The following is a 14,650-nucleotide window of genomic DNA, read 5'->3' as shown; positions in this document are numbered from 1 at the left end:
ATGATTACAAAGCAACTTATAATTAGTGAAAAAGCGACTAAATTTAAAATTTTTACATTATATATATTACTTTCATAAAAATTTAATACTGTTTATTTCTTTATATAACATCCCTAGGAACTCATGCTGTTTTTTCCCTAACAATTATTCCGGAATGTGGTAACAAGACAAGTTAGAGGGGGTCAGAATAATAAACGTTAGGCGTGTCGGCGTCTGTTTTTTAGTACTTTAACAGAATCCTGCACTAAATAAGTAGCTTTATTATAATAATTTTTAATGGAACTAATATCATATGTAAAAGAAATGTATTCTTTGTTTTAAAATGTCAAAGCAGCAAAAAATTTCAAGCTTGAAAAATGCTTCGTTGTTCATATCATACCATTTTATAATTCGATAAAATTTCAATTTTACGTTTGATACATTTACGTAAGTACATGTGCTTGGTGTTCAGTCACAAGTGGAAGAGGGTATGCTCTTATGGGGTAACAGCAGGGCGGTAGCCTTTGCCGGGGAATGGAGACGGAGAGCGTAAAATCGGGGGCTAGCGAGCATAGCCATAGCCATCATAGCAGAACTTCTCAAAAACATCATCGTACTCATAGTTCTAAATCTCATCACAGGCAACATTCACATAGAAGTACCAGGTACTTTAGTTAATCAAAAGAAAATATAACTTAGCTGAAGGCTTCTTTTTATGACCTTTTTGTTAACATAAACATTTTTTTAAAGGACAAGTCGTAGTCAAAAGAAAGAAAGACACAATTTAGATTCCACAGAAATGGCACCTTTTCAAACAACTGTTAATGTAAGAGGAGATAGTGTTGATAATTTGGGTCAAGAAGTTATAGAAGTACAAATTTTACCTCAAGATGAAAACTGGGGTGAAAATACTACAGCTGTCACTGGAAATACTTCTGATAGATCAGAATCAACTGAAGATGTGAGCCATTGGCCAAATGAGAATGATGGATCATTTAGTTCCTGTAATCGATTTATGGGGCCGGTTATAGCAATGATGCTTGGATTAAGTGCTTTTCTTAGTCCTATAACAATGGTTATATTGCCTAAGTTAGGATTTTTTCCTGATTCTACAACTGTTTTAACTATGCAACAAAAGCTTCAATTATTATCTTGTAATGCTGAATGTAAAGGCCAATTACTAGGTTTAGCCTTTAAATTGGTGCTATTAGGTATTGGGAGTTGGGCTGTGTTTTTACGCTCAAAAAATGCTACTATGCCACGCATATTCTTATTCCGAGCGGGAGTGTTGCTTCTTACTACATTATGCATTTGTACTTACTGGTTATTTTATGTTGTTCAGGTACATAATTTTATTAACTTTCAAGATCTTCTCAACTACAGTATTTTTATATCATTATAAATTATAGGTTACTGAGAGTGCTAAGACTGCTGCTAATGGTGAAATAACAGAATATAAAAATTTAGTAAATTATGCAGGTACTCTTGCAGATACTCTACTATTCATACATTATATTGCTATATTGCTAATTGAAATTCGCCATCAACAGCCTATCTTTTATCTTAAAGTAAGTGCACTTCATTCTTGTGTAATTACTTCTTTATATTTATTCTTAGTACATTGTATTTATAATAATGTTGATATTTAAGATTGTAAGATCACCAGATGGTGAATCCCGATCTTATGCAATAGGACAATTGTCAATACAGCGAGCAGCAGTATGGGTATTAGAAAGATATTATACAGAATTTCCTATTTATAATCCATATCTAGAAAGACTCCCAGTATCAAAATCTGGTAGAAAACAGTCAAGCTTCAAGTTTTATGAGGTTGATGGTGGAGTAACTGGCAGTGTTCAGTCACGAGGAGGTAGTGGTGATAGAGCAGTCATAACAACTCAAACTCGTCGTAGAGATTCCAGTCACAATGAACGTTTTTATGAGGAACATGATTATGAACGTAGAGTACGAAAACGTAGAGCAAGATTAATCACTGCCGCTGAAGAAGCATTTGCACATATAAAACGTTTGCATTCAGAAGTTGAGTCTACTCCAAATCCTGGTCCTATGGATCCCATGGAAGCTGCACAAGCAGTATTCCCATCTATGGCAAGAGCTTTGCAGAAATATTTAAGAGTTACGCGGCAACAACCGCGTCATTCTGTTGAGTCTATTTTAAATCGACTTGCACGATGTTTGGCTCAAGATGCAGCACCGCGCGCATTTTTAGAACCCTTTTTCGTAACCAGCCCTGTTCTTTCAAACGAAAAAGAACGACAGAAAAGATCGCATCATTGGGCTTTAGTCTGTGAAGGAGAATTACCTTCACGACCTCTCGCAAATGGTTGCGAGTTTCAGTTACGACAAGGTGAAGTAGCTCTGTTATGTACAGTATATCATTTACCTCATTTTCATCTTACAGAACAGCTCGCACATCCTAAATCTAATAAATTCTTACTAAGATTAAATTCCGAAACGTCGGTTTAGTAACATTATAAAACCAATAGCTTTTTTCGTTTTAAGATAATTTACATTGAAATGCTGATATTTGTAATGGAAACAAAACTTATTAACCGTTTGAGTCCCAAGCAGCGCGATATTTAGATTTTGTGTTGAAAAGTCCCAGTACATTTGAATGCTACAGACGACTGACGGTATTTTGTATTTCATTGTTATCTTCTCAGTAATTTTTATTGAACAAAACTTGAAATATTTATAAACTAATAATACGCATATATAATATAAATGTATTTCATAAAAATAAGAAACATAACGGGCACTAATGCGCCGCTTGTTTCTCTTCGTAATCGATTAAGACAGGCGCTATCGCACTGTTCGGGATTTTTCGATCCTGTTTTTTCAGAGACCTCTGGGACTCAAACAGATAAAATTGCGAAATTTTTTACTGTATATAAGTGAAGAAAATTACAATAATACATATTTAAGTACTGGAAATTAAATACAATTATAGAAAAAAATTGATATTGAATCATGCAAGAAGATAGTACACTTAAAGATAGCTTTTTTAAGGGAATGAAGTTTTGGAAATGATAAAATAGTTTTTTATGCAGAATCACAGAAAGTGTTCATCTCAATAACGTTTACATATCTTCTTTAGTGCAGATAATAGCAAAATAAAAGGACAATATAACTTTTCCATTTATAATTGTAGATAAGAGAAATTCATATTTTTATGATGTGAACACATCTATATTTATTTATTTCATTATTTTACATATTATTACTTATATATTAGTAAAATAAACTTACTATATTTTTGGGTAGTTTTATATCAGTAATTAAAACCTCTTAATTATTTTTCAGTAAGTATACATGTAATTGGAAAACTAAATCTTGAATATATATCCCCCTGAGTAAATTTTCTTTCTTAAGGAACTTTACAGAATTACTTTAATGTAAAAGTATTATAAAATGTATTATAATTAATACATTATTTATTGCATATTTAACATTCATAAATTTTCGTTATATGAAAATTTTTATTTATTGAAATTTATTACAACAACTTTTGCAATAGATAAGAGAAGTGTTTAAAATGAGACACTCTGGGGAAAAAGAAATACATTCCTGCACGCAATATATTTGTATAATGTGCTGTTCAGTTCATACAAATACATTTATAATATGTAAGGTGACATATGTATCTATTACTTCAAAGGTATAATATCTTCCATGACTTAAAGTAAATTAAGTTTTTCTTATGATATGTTCTATATATATACATTTACAATATAGAATATATTACAGTAAAATTTTATAAATTTAAGAATGTGGTCATTTTTAGTTTATTTGAATTTATTATTATCAATTTAAAGAGTGTTATTTTAAATTCTCAAATATAAAAAAGATTGCAGTTGTGATAATCAAATAAGACTTCAGAACAAAACATTTTTAGAAATTTATAATTTTATATTTTGTGAAAGACATGCAATCAAATGAAACTATTATGAATTATAAGATATTTATATAATTTAAATATCGTATAATTTTTCATTAAATACTGAAGATATGTTGCAAAATGTCTGCTTAAACTTATTTCATTATTTTAATACATAACTTTAATATTTCATTGCTATGATCAAATATTAACTTCCTCATATAACTGTTGTTGAATACTATATTCCTACATTATTTACATCGTTTATATATAATAATATTGAATGTATTAATTTTAACATTTTTTGTATATCTTTTACATAACTTCTACATTAAACTGTTATTATTCTATATTTCATTTTGGAAGGCTGATAATATTATATTTTGTTTGAGACTATGCTTGCTATTAGAATACATGTACAGTAAATAATATGTGTAATACTTTACATTCACGTTAACATATGTATATAAAGTATATACATCTCATGAATGTATAATGAAGTGATTAATATAATAATGAAACTTGTTATACAAAAGAAGGTTTAATGTTATAATACTCATTTTCTTTGCATTCCTGTTTAATATCTAAATTAGGTAGTAAAGAATAAAATAATTTGATATGATGAATGTATGGGATATGATGAGTAAATTTATATATGCTTAAAAAATTATTTATAACATATCATTTAATAACAAAAAGAAATGTATGTCACTTGCCACTGCTCATAAATTGTATTATTTAAGATTAATCGCATTATTTAAGTAAGTTAAGGATATTTATGTCTAGAGACATAACAATTCTTCTAATGCAACATTTTGACAAATATATGATGATGTGAGTAGCTTTATCTGAGATTTTTTATTTATGTTGTGAGCTTGAATGTATTAATTGGTGAGTAAAATATACTTTCTATGTATAAATATTATTCATTTTAGATATGATATATTGCTCTTCTCTCTTTCTGCATAGAATGCAATATGTGGATAATTTACTTTTATAGAGTTTTGCTACATTTTGTAGCAAAAAACAACGCACAAAATGAAATTTCATCTCATAGAATGTAAAAAAAGATAATAAAGAGATTTAATTATTACCTTAATTTTTGTTTATAAATTTTAAACTATTTAATCCAAAAAAATTCATGTGCAAAATATATGTTTAAACTAATACATGAAATATATACGTAATATAAATAAAATCTTCATTTCCTATACTTTATGTATAATATTTCTTATAGTTTCGAATAAAATAATGTATATGATAAAAGTTAACATTTTTATTAAAACCCAATTTTCTTTATTATAGCAAGATTGAATTTTTAATTACTTATTTATTTTTGTACAATATAAAATTTGAATATACTTAAAGTAATGTAATAAACATTTCCTCTGACATTACTTTGTTACAAATGTATCGAATTTAAAAATTTAATCGATATATTTATGTATAAATCGATCTTAACTAAGAAACGTCACGCGCCAAAAGCATCGCTGAATCCATGCTGAAGTGCTGAATCTCACGGATGAAGAAGTAATATAGAGCTCCTAATATGGCTAGCGATAAAAAATCAGGAAAGTCTTCAAAAGGTACGAAGTCTACCACAGAAATATTATCTGAATTTCAAATGCTTCGCAATGAACAAAGGGCAATGGCCAATAAATTATCAGAAATGGAGATGGAACTAAATGAACACAAGTATGTGTTTCCTAACCTATATTCTTTATTTTTATTGCTTACTATAAATATATTTTAAATATTTTGAACAGGTAGCAAAAATAACTTGACATAAACTTTCATGCCACGAAATTTTAATGAAAGTTCTATAATGAAACAATATTATAAATTTATTTATAATGTATCTTCTTTCAGGTAGCATACATTATCATTTTATTGCTTAAATTTTATTGCTTAAATGATATTTTTTAGGATCGTAATTGATACATTGAAAAATATAGACCCGAAAAGAAAATGTTATCGAATGACTGGAGGAGTTTTATGTGAACGTACTGTAGAGGATGTAATGCCTGCATTGGTAACAAATAAAGAACAGGTTAGAGTTGTTCTATTATTTTTCATTGTTAGTTAAAATAATTTGCATGTATAATTTTTTATTTTTATACAATTAAAAATACAATACAACATTGAAAATTTGTAGTTAATTAAAGTCATAGATGCCCTAAATGATCAGTTAACAAAAAAAGGACTCGAAATAAATGAATTCAAAGAGAAGCACAACATTAGAATTAGAGGACAACAGGATATGCAACAACGACAAGGTGAAGACAAAGATTCCAAAGAAGCAAAAAGAAGTGCTGTAGTTGTTAATTCACTATTAAGCAATTATTCCTAAAATCAAAATTTTCTATTTACAATACATTTCCTGCTTACATATAAATCACATTTTGGCACTTATTTATTACATCTTCAAAGATAATATTGTATTTGAAGTATATAAATATTCAATTTTCTAATGATTATGTATTTTTTGATTTTTCTTTATCGATAAAAAGTATATAACTTCAAATAATTGCTTTGGTCTTCTATAGCCATCAGTTATTACAATTCAATTATAGGATTATTATCAAATCAATGTATAAATCAGTCACTGAAGAATAGTAAATTGAAGCAAATTTAAAATTTATAGTAAAAATTTTAAAATACAAGGATTGTATCACGGGTTGCAGTTATACGAGAAATCTGAGTTTCCAGGGTCGGAAAAATTTAGACGAAATCGAATGAGATCTTAATACATTTGTATTGTTCGGATTCTTGAAACTTTTGGGATCATCTGCTTGTGCTTAAATTCCAAATTTAGTCGTGGGATATCGAAAAATATAAGAGAATCGAGGTCTTGTCAGATTCTTCATTTCTATGTTTATAAACGAAATTATTTTAATCATAAAAAAGAATTAGAATTTATCTTAATTTTGAGAAAGTTTTTTAAATATTTGATTTTGTATTATTGTCATTTGTTATTAATCAAATGTTTTGTTGTTTACTATTTATAAAAAAAATGCATTAATTTTTTATCACAAGTGAAATATTGTTACAAGTAGGTTTAGATTAAAGTTTAATTATAAAATGGAATAGTTAAATATTTGTACAAAATAACTTTATTTTGTGAAATAATTATACTAGTGTGCAAAATATTATCTATGAAGAATTAGAGCCATATAGAGGTATATAAAGCTTTCTAAAATTGCTATGAATACAACATAATGTAATTCTTCAAATTCCTTTTGATACAGTTCTGTGTATAAAAAACTAGCTCCACATTTTTTTATAAAGAGGATATTATCATTAGTAATAAAATATATAAATATCTAAATTTTAATTTTTCATAAATTACTTATGAATAGAGAAATTATTATAATTACTTTATAAATATACGCTGTTACAAATTTACAATTTACTATTTATAGTAATTATAAAGGCAGTAATAAGCATCTAATACAGTATGTTATGTAAATATAAAAAGGCACCATTGTATGTATTATGGAGATATTAATGTTCACGATTCCATCTCCATACAGTAGCATCATCACAAACACATAACAAAACTGAACCATCTCTACTTAAACTTGTTTGACGTATAGGTGCAGTACATCGTGGATGCTGCAGTGAATAACAGCGTGCTTGACCAGGTTCATCAACTTCTAAGTCCCACACATATGTTCTACCCACTTGATTTCCTAAAGCTATTGTACGCTGGCAAAAATCCATTGAAAATCGTATAAACCATATATCACATTCCTTAAACTCAAACCTATGTAAAACTGTAGCACTTGTTTCTCCACTGCGTAATTGAGAATCTTCAAGGCGTCCTGGTTTCCAACAAACAATACAATTTTCACAAGATTTACTTAAAATGAAGTCACCATACCATTTAACACAATCAACATAGTTACGATGAACATCCCGTGTAGTAAAATCTGGAAAGTGTTGAAGTATCGAATCAAAAGGTCTTCCATTACGACTAGGGTTACAATAGTAAGACTGCTTTATTGCTTCTTGCATATCTGCCTTATCCAATGACCATAGTTTCAGAGCATGATCCATGCCACATGAAATAATACGTTCTCCTTTCATATCAAAGTCAGCACTTAAGACTTCATCTCTATGACCTTCAACACCACCAAATATTGCTATACATACATCAGTTTTTATATTCCATAATCTAAGAGCATGATCTTTTGATGCTGAAAGCAATATGTTTGGATCTCTAGGATGAATTTTTAATTCATTTATTGCATGACCATGTCCAATATAATGTTTGATGCAAGTCATAGTTACAGGACTAATAACTCTTACAACACCACGTGATCCAGCAACTGCTAATAAAGGTTTCCCAGAATCATCATAAGTCCAAGTACAAGTGTAAAAATTTTCTTCTGGATCAGGATCTGCATAACACTGACGTAATCTGATATTTCCTCCTTCTGGACATTCATAAATGCTTACTCGATTGCTTCCTACTGAAGCAAATATTAATGGTTCACCTTCTTTTAAATGATGATTAAACTGTACTCCAAACAATGGCTGTCCATGATCTTCTTTAACACTGCAGCAATATTTGTAAAGGGGCTTGTCTGTACATGGTTTATATTTTGCTGTTTTACTTCTACGCCGACCTTTTCTTCTATAACGAGCACTGCGGGTAGGTGTATCACTGCGATGGGTACCAGCAGTTGAATTGCTGCCAATACTACATTCAGTTTCATCACTATCATTTTCACTGTCTTCTTGACTAGAAGCATATGCTTGATTTTTACTATTTGTTTTCTTCATTTTAATATTAATAATATAAGAACAAGTTTTACAAAATTTTATATCAGTAGACCAGTAGTAGGAATTCCACTTGTTATGCCCAATATAGCTTCCACTAAATTCAGTATTCTATTACTTAATTGAACACAAATTTGTGGTTTCTAAGAGGAATATAAAAATTAATAGAATAATTATAAATTACAAAAGGAAATATATACATATACAACTTACAAAAACATTAGCAGATAAAAATCGAATATTGTATTTCTCTCGTATTTTTGCTGATTTGTGAGAAGTCAATCCCATAATATTTGAAATTCCTCTACAATTTACAAGGCATACAGCTCCAGAAATTATATAATGTTCATCTATGAGACTTATATTTGTTTCTACCTTGAGAAATAATTTTCTTCGATATTAATATTATATCATAAAGACTATAATTGTTAGACATATATACTTATATCTACTTACTTCGGATAAAGATTGTGTAGTTCTCCAATCAAAAACAAAAATAATGAAATCTATACCAAGACTTAAGCTCGATTCTATGATTTTAGCAACAAGTTCACACTGATGTACGACAATACGCCACTTCCTTTCTTTTGCACTTTCATGTAATCCTTCAGAAACTTTATGACATAATTCTGCTGGCCCTACAACCTATAATTATCCTTTACATTATAAATATCATTTCATATCAACAAACATTTTTTAGAACTCAACATAACCTCACTAAACTGAATATTTACTATTTTTCAAAAAGATGACAGAAATGTGTATAAAAAGTAGTAAGAAATTATTACATTACTTAATAAAAATACCAAGATATTGTATTTGTTGATATATCTTATTAATAATACTACATAAATATCATAAATAATACAACAACATGAAATATTTGTAGAAAAAAAACGCAAATTAATTGAATTCTTTCAAATATTCTTTCCTGCTTAAATGTACAAATATAAAGTAAAAACTCTTTTAATAAATAAAAAAATAATATCTTAAATAACAAGAAATTACAATAAAATAATATTTATATTTTATTCTTTTAGCTATTATAATAGTTATGTGTTATTTGAAAAAACTTCTAGGAAAATTCTATAAAATAAAATAAACATGTAATAATTACATTTAAAAATTACAAACGCACCAAAAGAGAAACTAGACAATCATTTCGGGATACACCACAATTAGTGAGTACCCCCGCCATGTTTCCATCTTTGCCAACTGTCTTACCGCTTGCCGCCACTGTTGCCAGGAGAATTCTCTCCTCAAATTCCTTTCCCTTTCGACTCTCGAGAAATACATGACGTCATATTACCTCTACTACCATTCAACAACTTAAATGTCGCTTGTGTCACGTGATATGAATTTGTCCCTCCACTCCCATTTGTACACTAACTCTATTACTCTACTAACTTTATTACTGCCAGAGAGGAAATAAAAGTGCTCACACTAATAAATTTGGTTGTTCCCGGACTAGTGCTGCACCATATGGCGAAGAGCTGAGGTTAACTAAAGTTAGCATATACAAAAACCTATAAAGTTAGCGATCTGCCCTGTTTGGTTGCAATTTATCATATACAAGAATCTATGTATTTAAGCTTAAAGTTAGGGATTTGATCTGTTTAGTTACACACTAGCATAGACAAGAATCTTTTGAGTTCCATGCTGTAAGAACCTATTTAATTGTGCGGTTGTACAGAAAAGTTCATATCTAATTTTTTATACGAGATAGACAAGTACGAGAATGACAAAATAACGCAATAATGAAACTAATTATAAATTTCCTAAGAAAGAGAAATTAATTGTTTACTATATTTTTTTAGAGAAGAAAGGAGAATATTCTGTTCCAAACGATAATGAATCAGTAAAATGATGTTAATTTTAATATTTTTCCATACACCATTTAAATTTAACATTAATCTTCGGCACTTGGCGTATATATTTTTTCATACACTGTACTGGCATGAATATTTTTTCACCGTTGCATGGAACCACGTATTCCTTTTCCTCAGTATGTACGCCGGTGTTTGTTGAGACGAATTCAACTATCTTGAAAAAATAAAAAAGTTTGAATTTTGAGTTAAAGATCTCACCTTATGGCGGGCCTTTAATATTTGTGGATCACTTTGATTATCAGTCTCTCCTTCTCTTTCACTTTCATTGTCATTTTCTACGTCTAATACGTCTAAGACTTCAGTTTCGAGAAACAGAATGGTTTCTACATTTCCATTATTGCAACACTTAGGTCCCGATTTTTGTACGATTATCGAATGTTTCCTGTATTATCAAAAAACGCAACAATAGTTGAGAAAGAATTGTGCCTGCAGACGAAGGTGAATTGAGACATACTCACAGTACGGGCATTTTAGACCATTTTGATGATATCTTAGGATTTACAATAAAACTATTACATAGCGTTTCTTTATTGAATATCTACTACTGATTACAGAGATAGTGGCAAATTTTTATATTAAAACTTTTATATTATTGATCCATTTTTTAATGAAACTTTCATCAACATATCCGTGATATTTTTGTAATTAAAATAACATGAAGCACGATATAATTGGTTAAAAAAAATAAGAAAGAAAAAGCTTCTTCGTAAACGAAAGACGTTACAATAAGCAGAGAACGCAGGTTTTCGCCCGACGACTTCATGTTCCTGCGCGCCCCGAAATTTCAAAGCGAGCTAGCGAATTCTTTTATTCCTACATATAGCTCAATTTCTTTTTTTAACAACTGATAGCTTGAATTATCTGATATCTTATCTGAAATGTAATTGCAACGTAATTTTATTTTTATTCAAAACCGCATTCAAAACTGTAAAAAAATATTAGAAGCGAATTCAAGGTAGTCATGTTCACAGCACGTTCTCTAGATTCGGAAATGCTGAACTCGCGTGGTTTTACTTTGACGTTCGTCCATATCAATGATTGTATCAAGAATACTCGGAAAAATCAGGCGTCGCAGTTACAAAACGTCGGGGCCGTTGGTCCATGACACCATATGGTGGGGAGGGGGGAGAGGGTTTAATTTATAACGCTCTCAAGTGTTCACTCTTTCTCTTCCGACGTTCAAGGGTGACGAAAGTCAGGCAGCCGACCCAGGTGTTCGAACTTCAGATTTTCTTACAAGTTTCTCACAGTTATTACAAATTACGATGAAATTGTTTACATTCTTACACACATTAAGGTCCTTTTCTTATTTAGTTCAGAAATTTTCATCCTTACCATATTAAATATTTTCTATTACGTCGTACTTTAAAATTTGTTAACGATTTCTTTCTATAAATTGACTATTATTACCTGATTTTGGACCGTTTTGCTGTGAATATGTCGAACGTAACAATAAGGAACAAGTTAAACAGTTGAGATACAACAGGACTCCTCACACAGGCATCGATCAGATCGATCGACAGCTCATAGATGGCTTGCAATATTTGATTTTAGTAGTAAGCGTACATGTTACACTACTGTCATTCTCAATATCTTGTAAACACGGGTTCCGAATTAAGTGGATAACCCTATATGTTATGCCGATATATTGATTTCTAAATTTATCTCAGCTTCACTGTCATTTTATCCTTGTAAAAAATAAATTTTAATTATTTCACGCCAACTTCGTATATAATCGTACTCTGTTATTCTAGAAATAAATATTATTGAATATTTTTGGGAAAAATACGTCTTACTTTCCTTGTTTTATTTCTATTAGATGCATAGTAGTATACATATATTCGTACGGGAAGAGGAAAATGAATTAGAAAAAAGAGAATGAATCCCGACATCTTCGTCCGAGAAGAGGACTCTTCGTCGCAAAAGGTGAGAATGTGATTTCCTGCTGACCGCCGAAACTCTCTTGTTCGTAAAGTAAAACAAAACGATCACTATGAAGTCATCCTACAAAACAATCGTGTTCCGAATTCTGCAGTTTCTGAAGAATTAATTTCTTCAATGATTCTAGAAGCATTCGAAGGAGAGCCTTCTGTTAAAAGTGAAGCAGATCCGTGCCCGAGAAGACATCAAGAAAGAAGGGTGCAAGTCTCAAGAGTTAAAAGGAAGGGCGAAGAGCAGTTGGGATTTCCTCGAAGACACAAATTTATACTTGAATAATACAAGTGTAAAATTTGACTTAAACATATTGGATAGTTTTCCTTTATAGAACGGTCTATTGACATAGAGACATACATACATATTAGGTATATCTAATATTTGTGAATATATTTATTATTTTCGTTGTTTTTTGTTAATAAATTATTATATTCTGACATTTTGTACTATTTCTATCCCTGTTTTACATGTGTCATCGTTTTCCCAGACTGCCGTATCTTTGTGTAAAAAATTCATAGATATATTAAATTTTCATAAAAATTTTCGATTTTCTTCTGAAGTGGAATTTTCGCTACCAATGTTGACATAATTTACCATATTTTTTAAGACAATTTTTTTATCTAAAATTTTCGTTAAAAAATTTCATATTTTTATTTCATCTTTTGCAATCCCTCTTCTATTTTTTTGTCATTCTTTCGCTAGATACTATATGAGAAGTGTCGTCTGCTTTCAATATAATGTGATATGTTCATCTTAATATAATCCTCCTAATTTTAACAAAAACAATATTCATAGAATTAATAAAGAGGAGTCAGTAATGAAAGTAAGATGGATAGAAAGCGTGGTTAGTTACATGGTTGCACAAATTAGTCGTTACGTCTCCATGTCCTTACATCTTGGCCTATAGTTAACTGGTTTTTTTATTTTTATCCTTTTCATAAATATACCTGAGATACATACATTTTGTCAGAAATGTTATTCATTGCTCACCAATTTATTGCTAAAAAATTGATATTTTCATTTTACTATAACAAAAACATTATCGTAACGGAAATAAATATAATGTTAAATCTAAAACAATATTGTGTATAAAAGATATATTAAAATTATCGCACCATTCCACTGATTGATTATCGTTTACAGAATATTCTCCTTTCTTCTCTAAAAAAATATAGTAAACAATTAATTTCTCTTTCTTAGGAAATTTATAATTAGTTTCATTATTGCGTTATTTTGTCATTCTCGTACTTGTCTATCTCGGATAAATGATTAGATATGAACTTTTCTGTATAACCGCACAATTAAATAGGTTCTTGCAGCGTGGAACTCAAAAGATTCTTGTCTATGCTAGTGTGCAATTAAACAGGTCAAATCCCTAACTTTAAGCTTAAATACATAGATTCTTGTATATAATAAATTGCAACCAAACAGGGCAGATCGCTAACTTTATAGGTTTTTGTATATGCTAACTTTAGTCAACTTCAGCACTTGACCGCATGGTGCAGTGCCTATACTGTGAAACAACTAGAACTACGGGCGTGAGCACTTTCATTTCCTTTCTGACGCTAAAATATACAAGGACCTATTGTATTTGGTTCTAGCACAAACGAGATATATTCACTGTGATTTTACGCTACAAGAACTTATTTCATTGTATAGTTCTTGTGACTAGAGCGGTATCTTTACAACAGATTTTTACTCCTGTTAATCTCATCACGCTCGTCTGACTTCACCAACTTTATTAGTTGGATTGAATATAATTCCTATACTCATCGCTGTAAATCGCAGAGGGTGATTCAAAATCCCATAAGATGCAAAGTCTAAGCTGTATACTGTATACTCAGCTGTAATCGAATGCACATATAACTAGAGAGAAAATTTTTTCTTTAAGACAGCCAACTCATTCGAGATTTCGCAGTGTTCGTAATCGTTATCTTCTTGTAAAGAGCGAGAAATTGACGCAACTAATATTATTTCGTAATGAATAAATATAAAATAGATTATTTTAAAACTTGATGAAATGTATTGTATTTAATTCAATATTCCCAGCAATTTTAATATTTCTTAAATATTGTGTTCTTTCTCAAGATCATAGATGATTTTTTGTTTTATATGTATTATATGTATATGAATATTATGTATATTATATATAAATGTTTTATTT

General features: G+C 29.6%; 4 protein-coding genes across 4 annotated transcripts; 2 read left to right on the top strand and 2 right to left on the bottom strand.

Moving 5' to 3' along the window:
• Positions 1-95: 95 nt before the first annotated feature.
• On the top strand, positions 96-3,633 carry LOC117210417 (vang-like protein 2). The gene is made up of 4 exons (XM_033453414.1): positions 96-644; positions 730-1,321; positions 1,389-1,547; positions 1,630-3,633. The coding sequence occupies exons 1-4, from the start codon at positions 514-516 to the stop codon at positions 2,464-2,466; spliced, it is 1,719 nt and encodes a 572-aa protein (XP_033309305.1). The 5' UTR covers positions 96-513; the 3' UTR covers positions 2,467-3,633.
• Positions 3,634-5,197: 1,564 nt separating this feature from the next.
• LOC117210431 (probable prefoldin subunit 2) lies at positions 5,198-6,394 on the top strand. The gene is made up of 3 exons (XM_033453442.1): positions 5,198-5,572; positions 5,804-5,927; positions 6,033-6,394. Exons 1-3 carry the CDS (start codon positions 5,427-5,429, stop codon positions 6,225-6,227), a joined length of 465 nt encoding a protein of 154 aa, XP_033309333.1. The 5' UTR covers positions 5,198-5,426; the 3' UTR covers positions 6,228-6,394.
• A 573-nt stretch (positions 6,395-6,967) lies between these two features.
• Positions 6,968-8,692, bottom strand: LOC117210428 (polycomb protein EED-like). The gene has a single exon (XM_033453439.1). The coding sequence runs from the start codon at positions 8,663-8,665 to the stop codon at positions 7,382-7,384; it is 1,284 nt and encodes a 427-aa protein (XP_033309330.1). The 5' UTR covers positions 8,666-8,692; the 3' UTR covers positions 6,968-7,381.
• Positions 8,658-10,003, bottom strand: LOC117210430. The gene is made up of 4 exons (XM_033453441.1): positions 9,801-10,003; positions 9,119-9,307; positions 8,876-9,037; positions 8,658-8,805 (listed from the first exon to the last, which is right to left on the bottom strand). The coding sequence occupies exons 1-4, from the start codon at positions 9,858-9,860 to the stop codon at positions 8,704-8,706; spliced, it is 513 nt and encodes a 170-aa protein (XP_033309332.1). The 5' UTR covers positions 9,861-10,003; the 3' UTR covers positions 8,658-8,703.
• Positions 10,004-14,650: the final 4,647 nt, after the last annotated feature.

The sequence above is a fragment of the Bombus bifarius genome, unplaced genomic scaffold (genome assembly GCF_011952205.1).
Source record: "Bombus bifarius isolate JDL3187 unplaced genomic scaffold, Bbif_JDL3187 scf7180000008203, whole genome shotgun sequence".
NCBI classification, from domain to species: Eukaryota; Metazoa; Arthropoda; class Insecta; order Hymenoptera; family Apidae; genus Bombus; species Bombus bifarius.
Note: the sequence above shows the minus strand (reverse complement) of the source record. Positions and strands in the feature narration are given on the sequence as shown.

Excerpts from the sequence above, each read along its gene's own strand:
- LOC117210417 (XM_033453414.1), top strand. The coding sequence starts at position 514 with ATGGAGACGGAGAGCGTAAAATCGGGGGCTAGCGAGCATAGCCATAGC. Across the intron at positions 1,322-1,388 it reads GGTTATTTTATGTTGTTCAG|GTTACTGAGAGTGCTAAGAC; the intron begins GTACATAATTTT and ends TATAAATTATAG. Across the intron at positions 1,548-1,629 it reads AGCCTATCTTTTATCTTAAA|ATTGTAAGATCACCAGATGG; the intron begins GTAAGTGCACTT and ends TTGATATTTAAG.
- LOC117210431 (XM_033453442.1), top strand. The coding sequence starts at position 5,427 with ATGGCTAGCGATAAAAAATCAGGAAAGTCTTCAAAAGGTACGAAGTCT. Across the intron at positions 5,573-5,803 it reads ATGGAACTAAATGAACACAA|GATCGTAATTGATACATTGA; the intron begins GTATGTGTTTCC and ends GATATTTTTTAG. Across the intron at positions 5,928-6,032 it reads TGGTAACAAATAAAGAACAG|TTAATTAAAGTCATAGATGC; the intron begins GTTAGAGTTGTT and ends GAAAATTTGTAG.
- LOC117210428 (XM_033453439.1), bottom strand. The coding sequence starts at position 8,665 with ATGAAGAAAACAAATAGTAAAAATCAAGCATATGCTTCTAGTCAAGAA.
- LOC117210430 (XM_033453441.1), bottom strand. The coding sequence starts at position 9,860 with ATGGCGGGGGTACTCACTAATTGTGGTGTATCCCGAAATGATTGTCTA. Across the intron at positions 9,038-9,118 it reads CTACACAATCTTTATCCGAA|GTAGAAACAAATATAAGTCT; the intron begins GTAAGTAGATAT and ends TTATTTCTCAAG. Across the intron at positions 8,806-8,875 it reads TTTTATCTGCTAATGTTTTT|AAACCACAAATTTGTGTTCA; the intron begins GTAAGTTGTATA and ends TATTCCTCTTAG.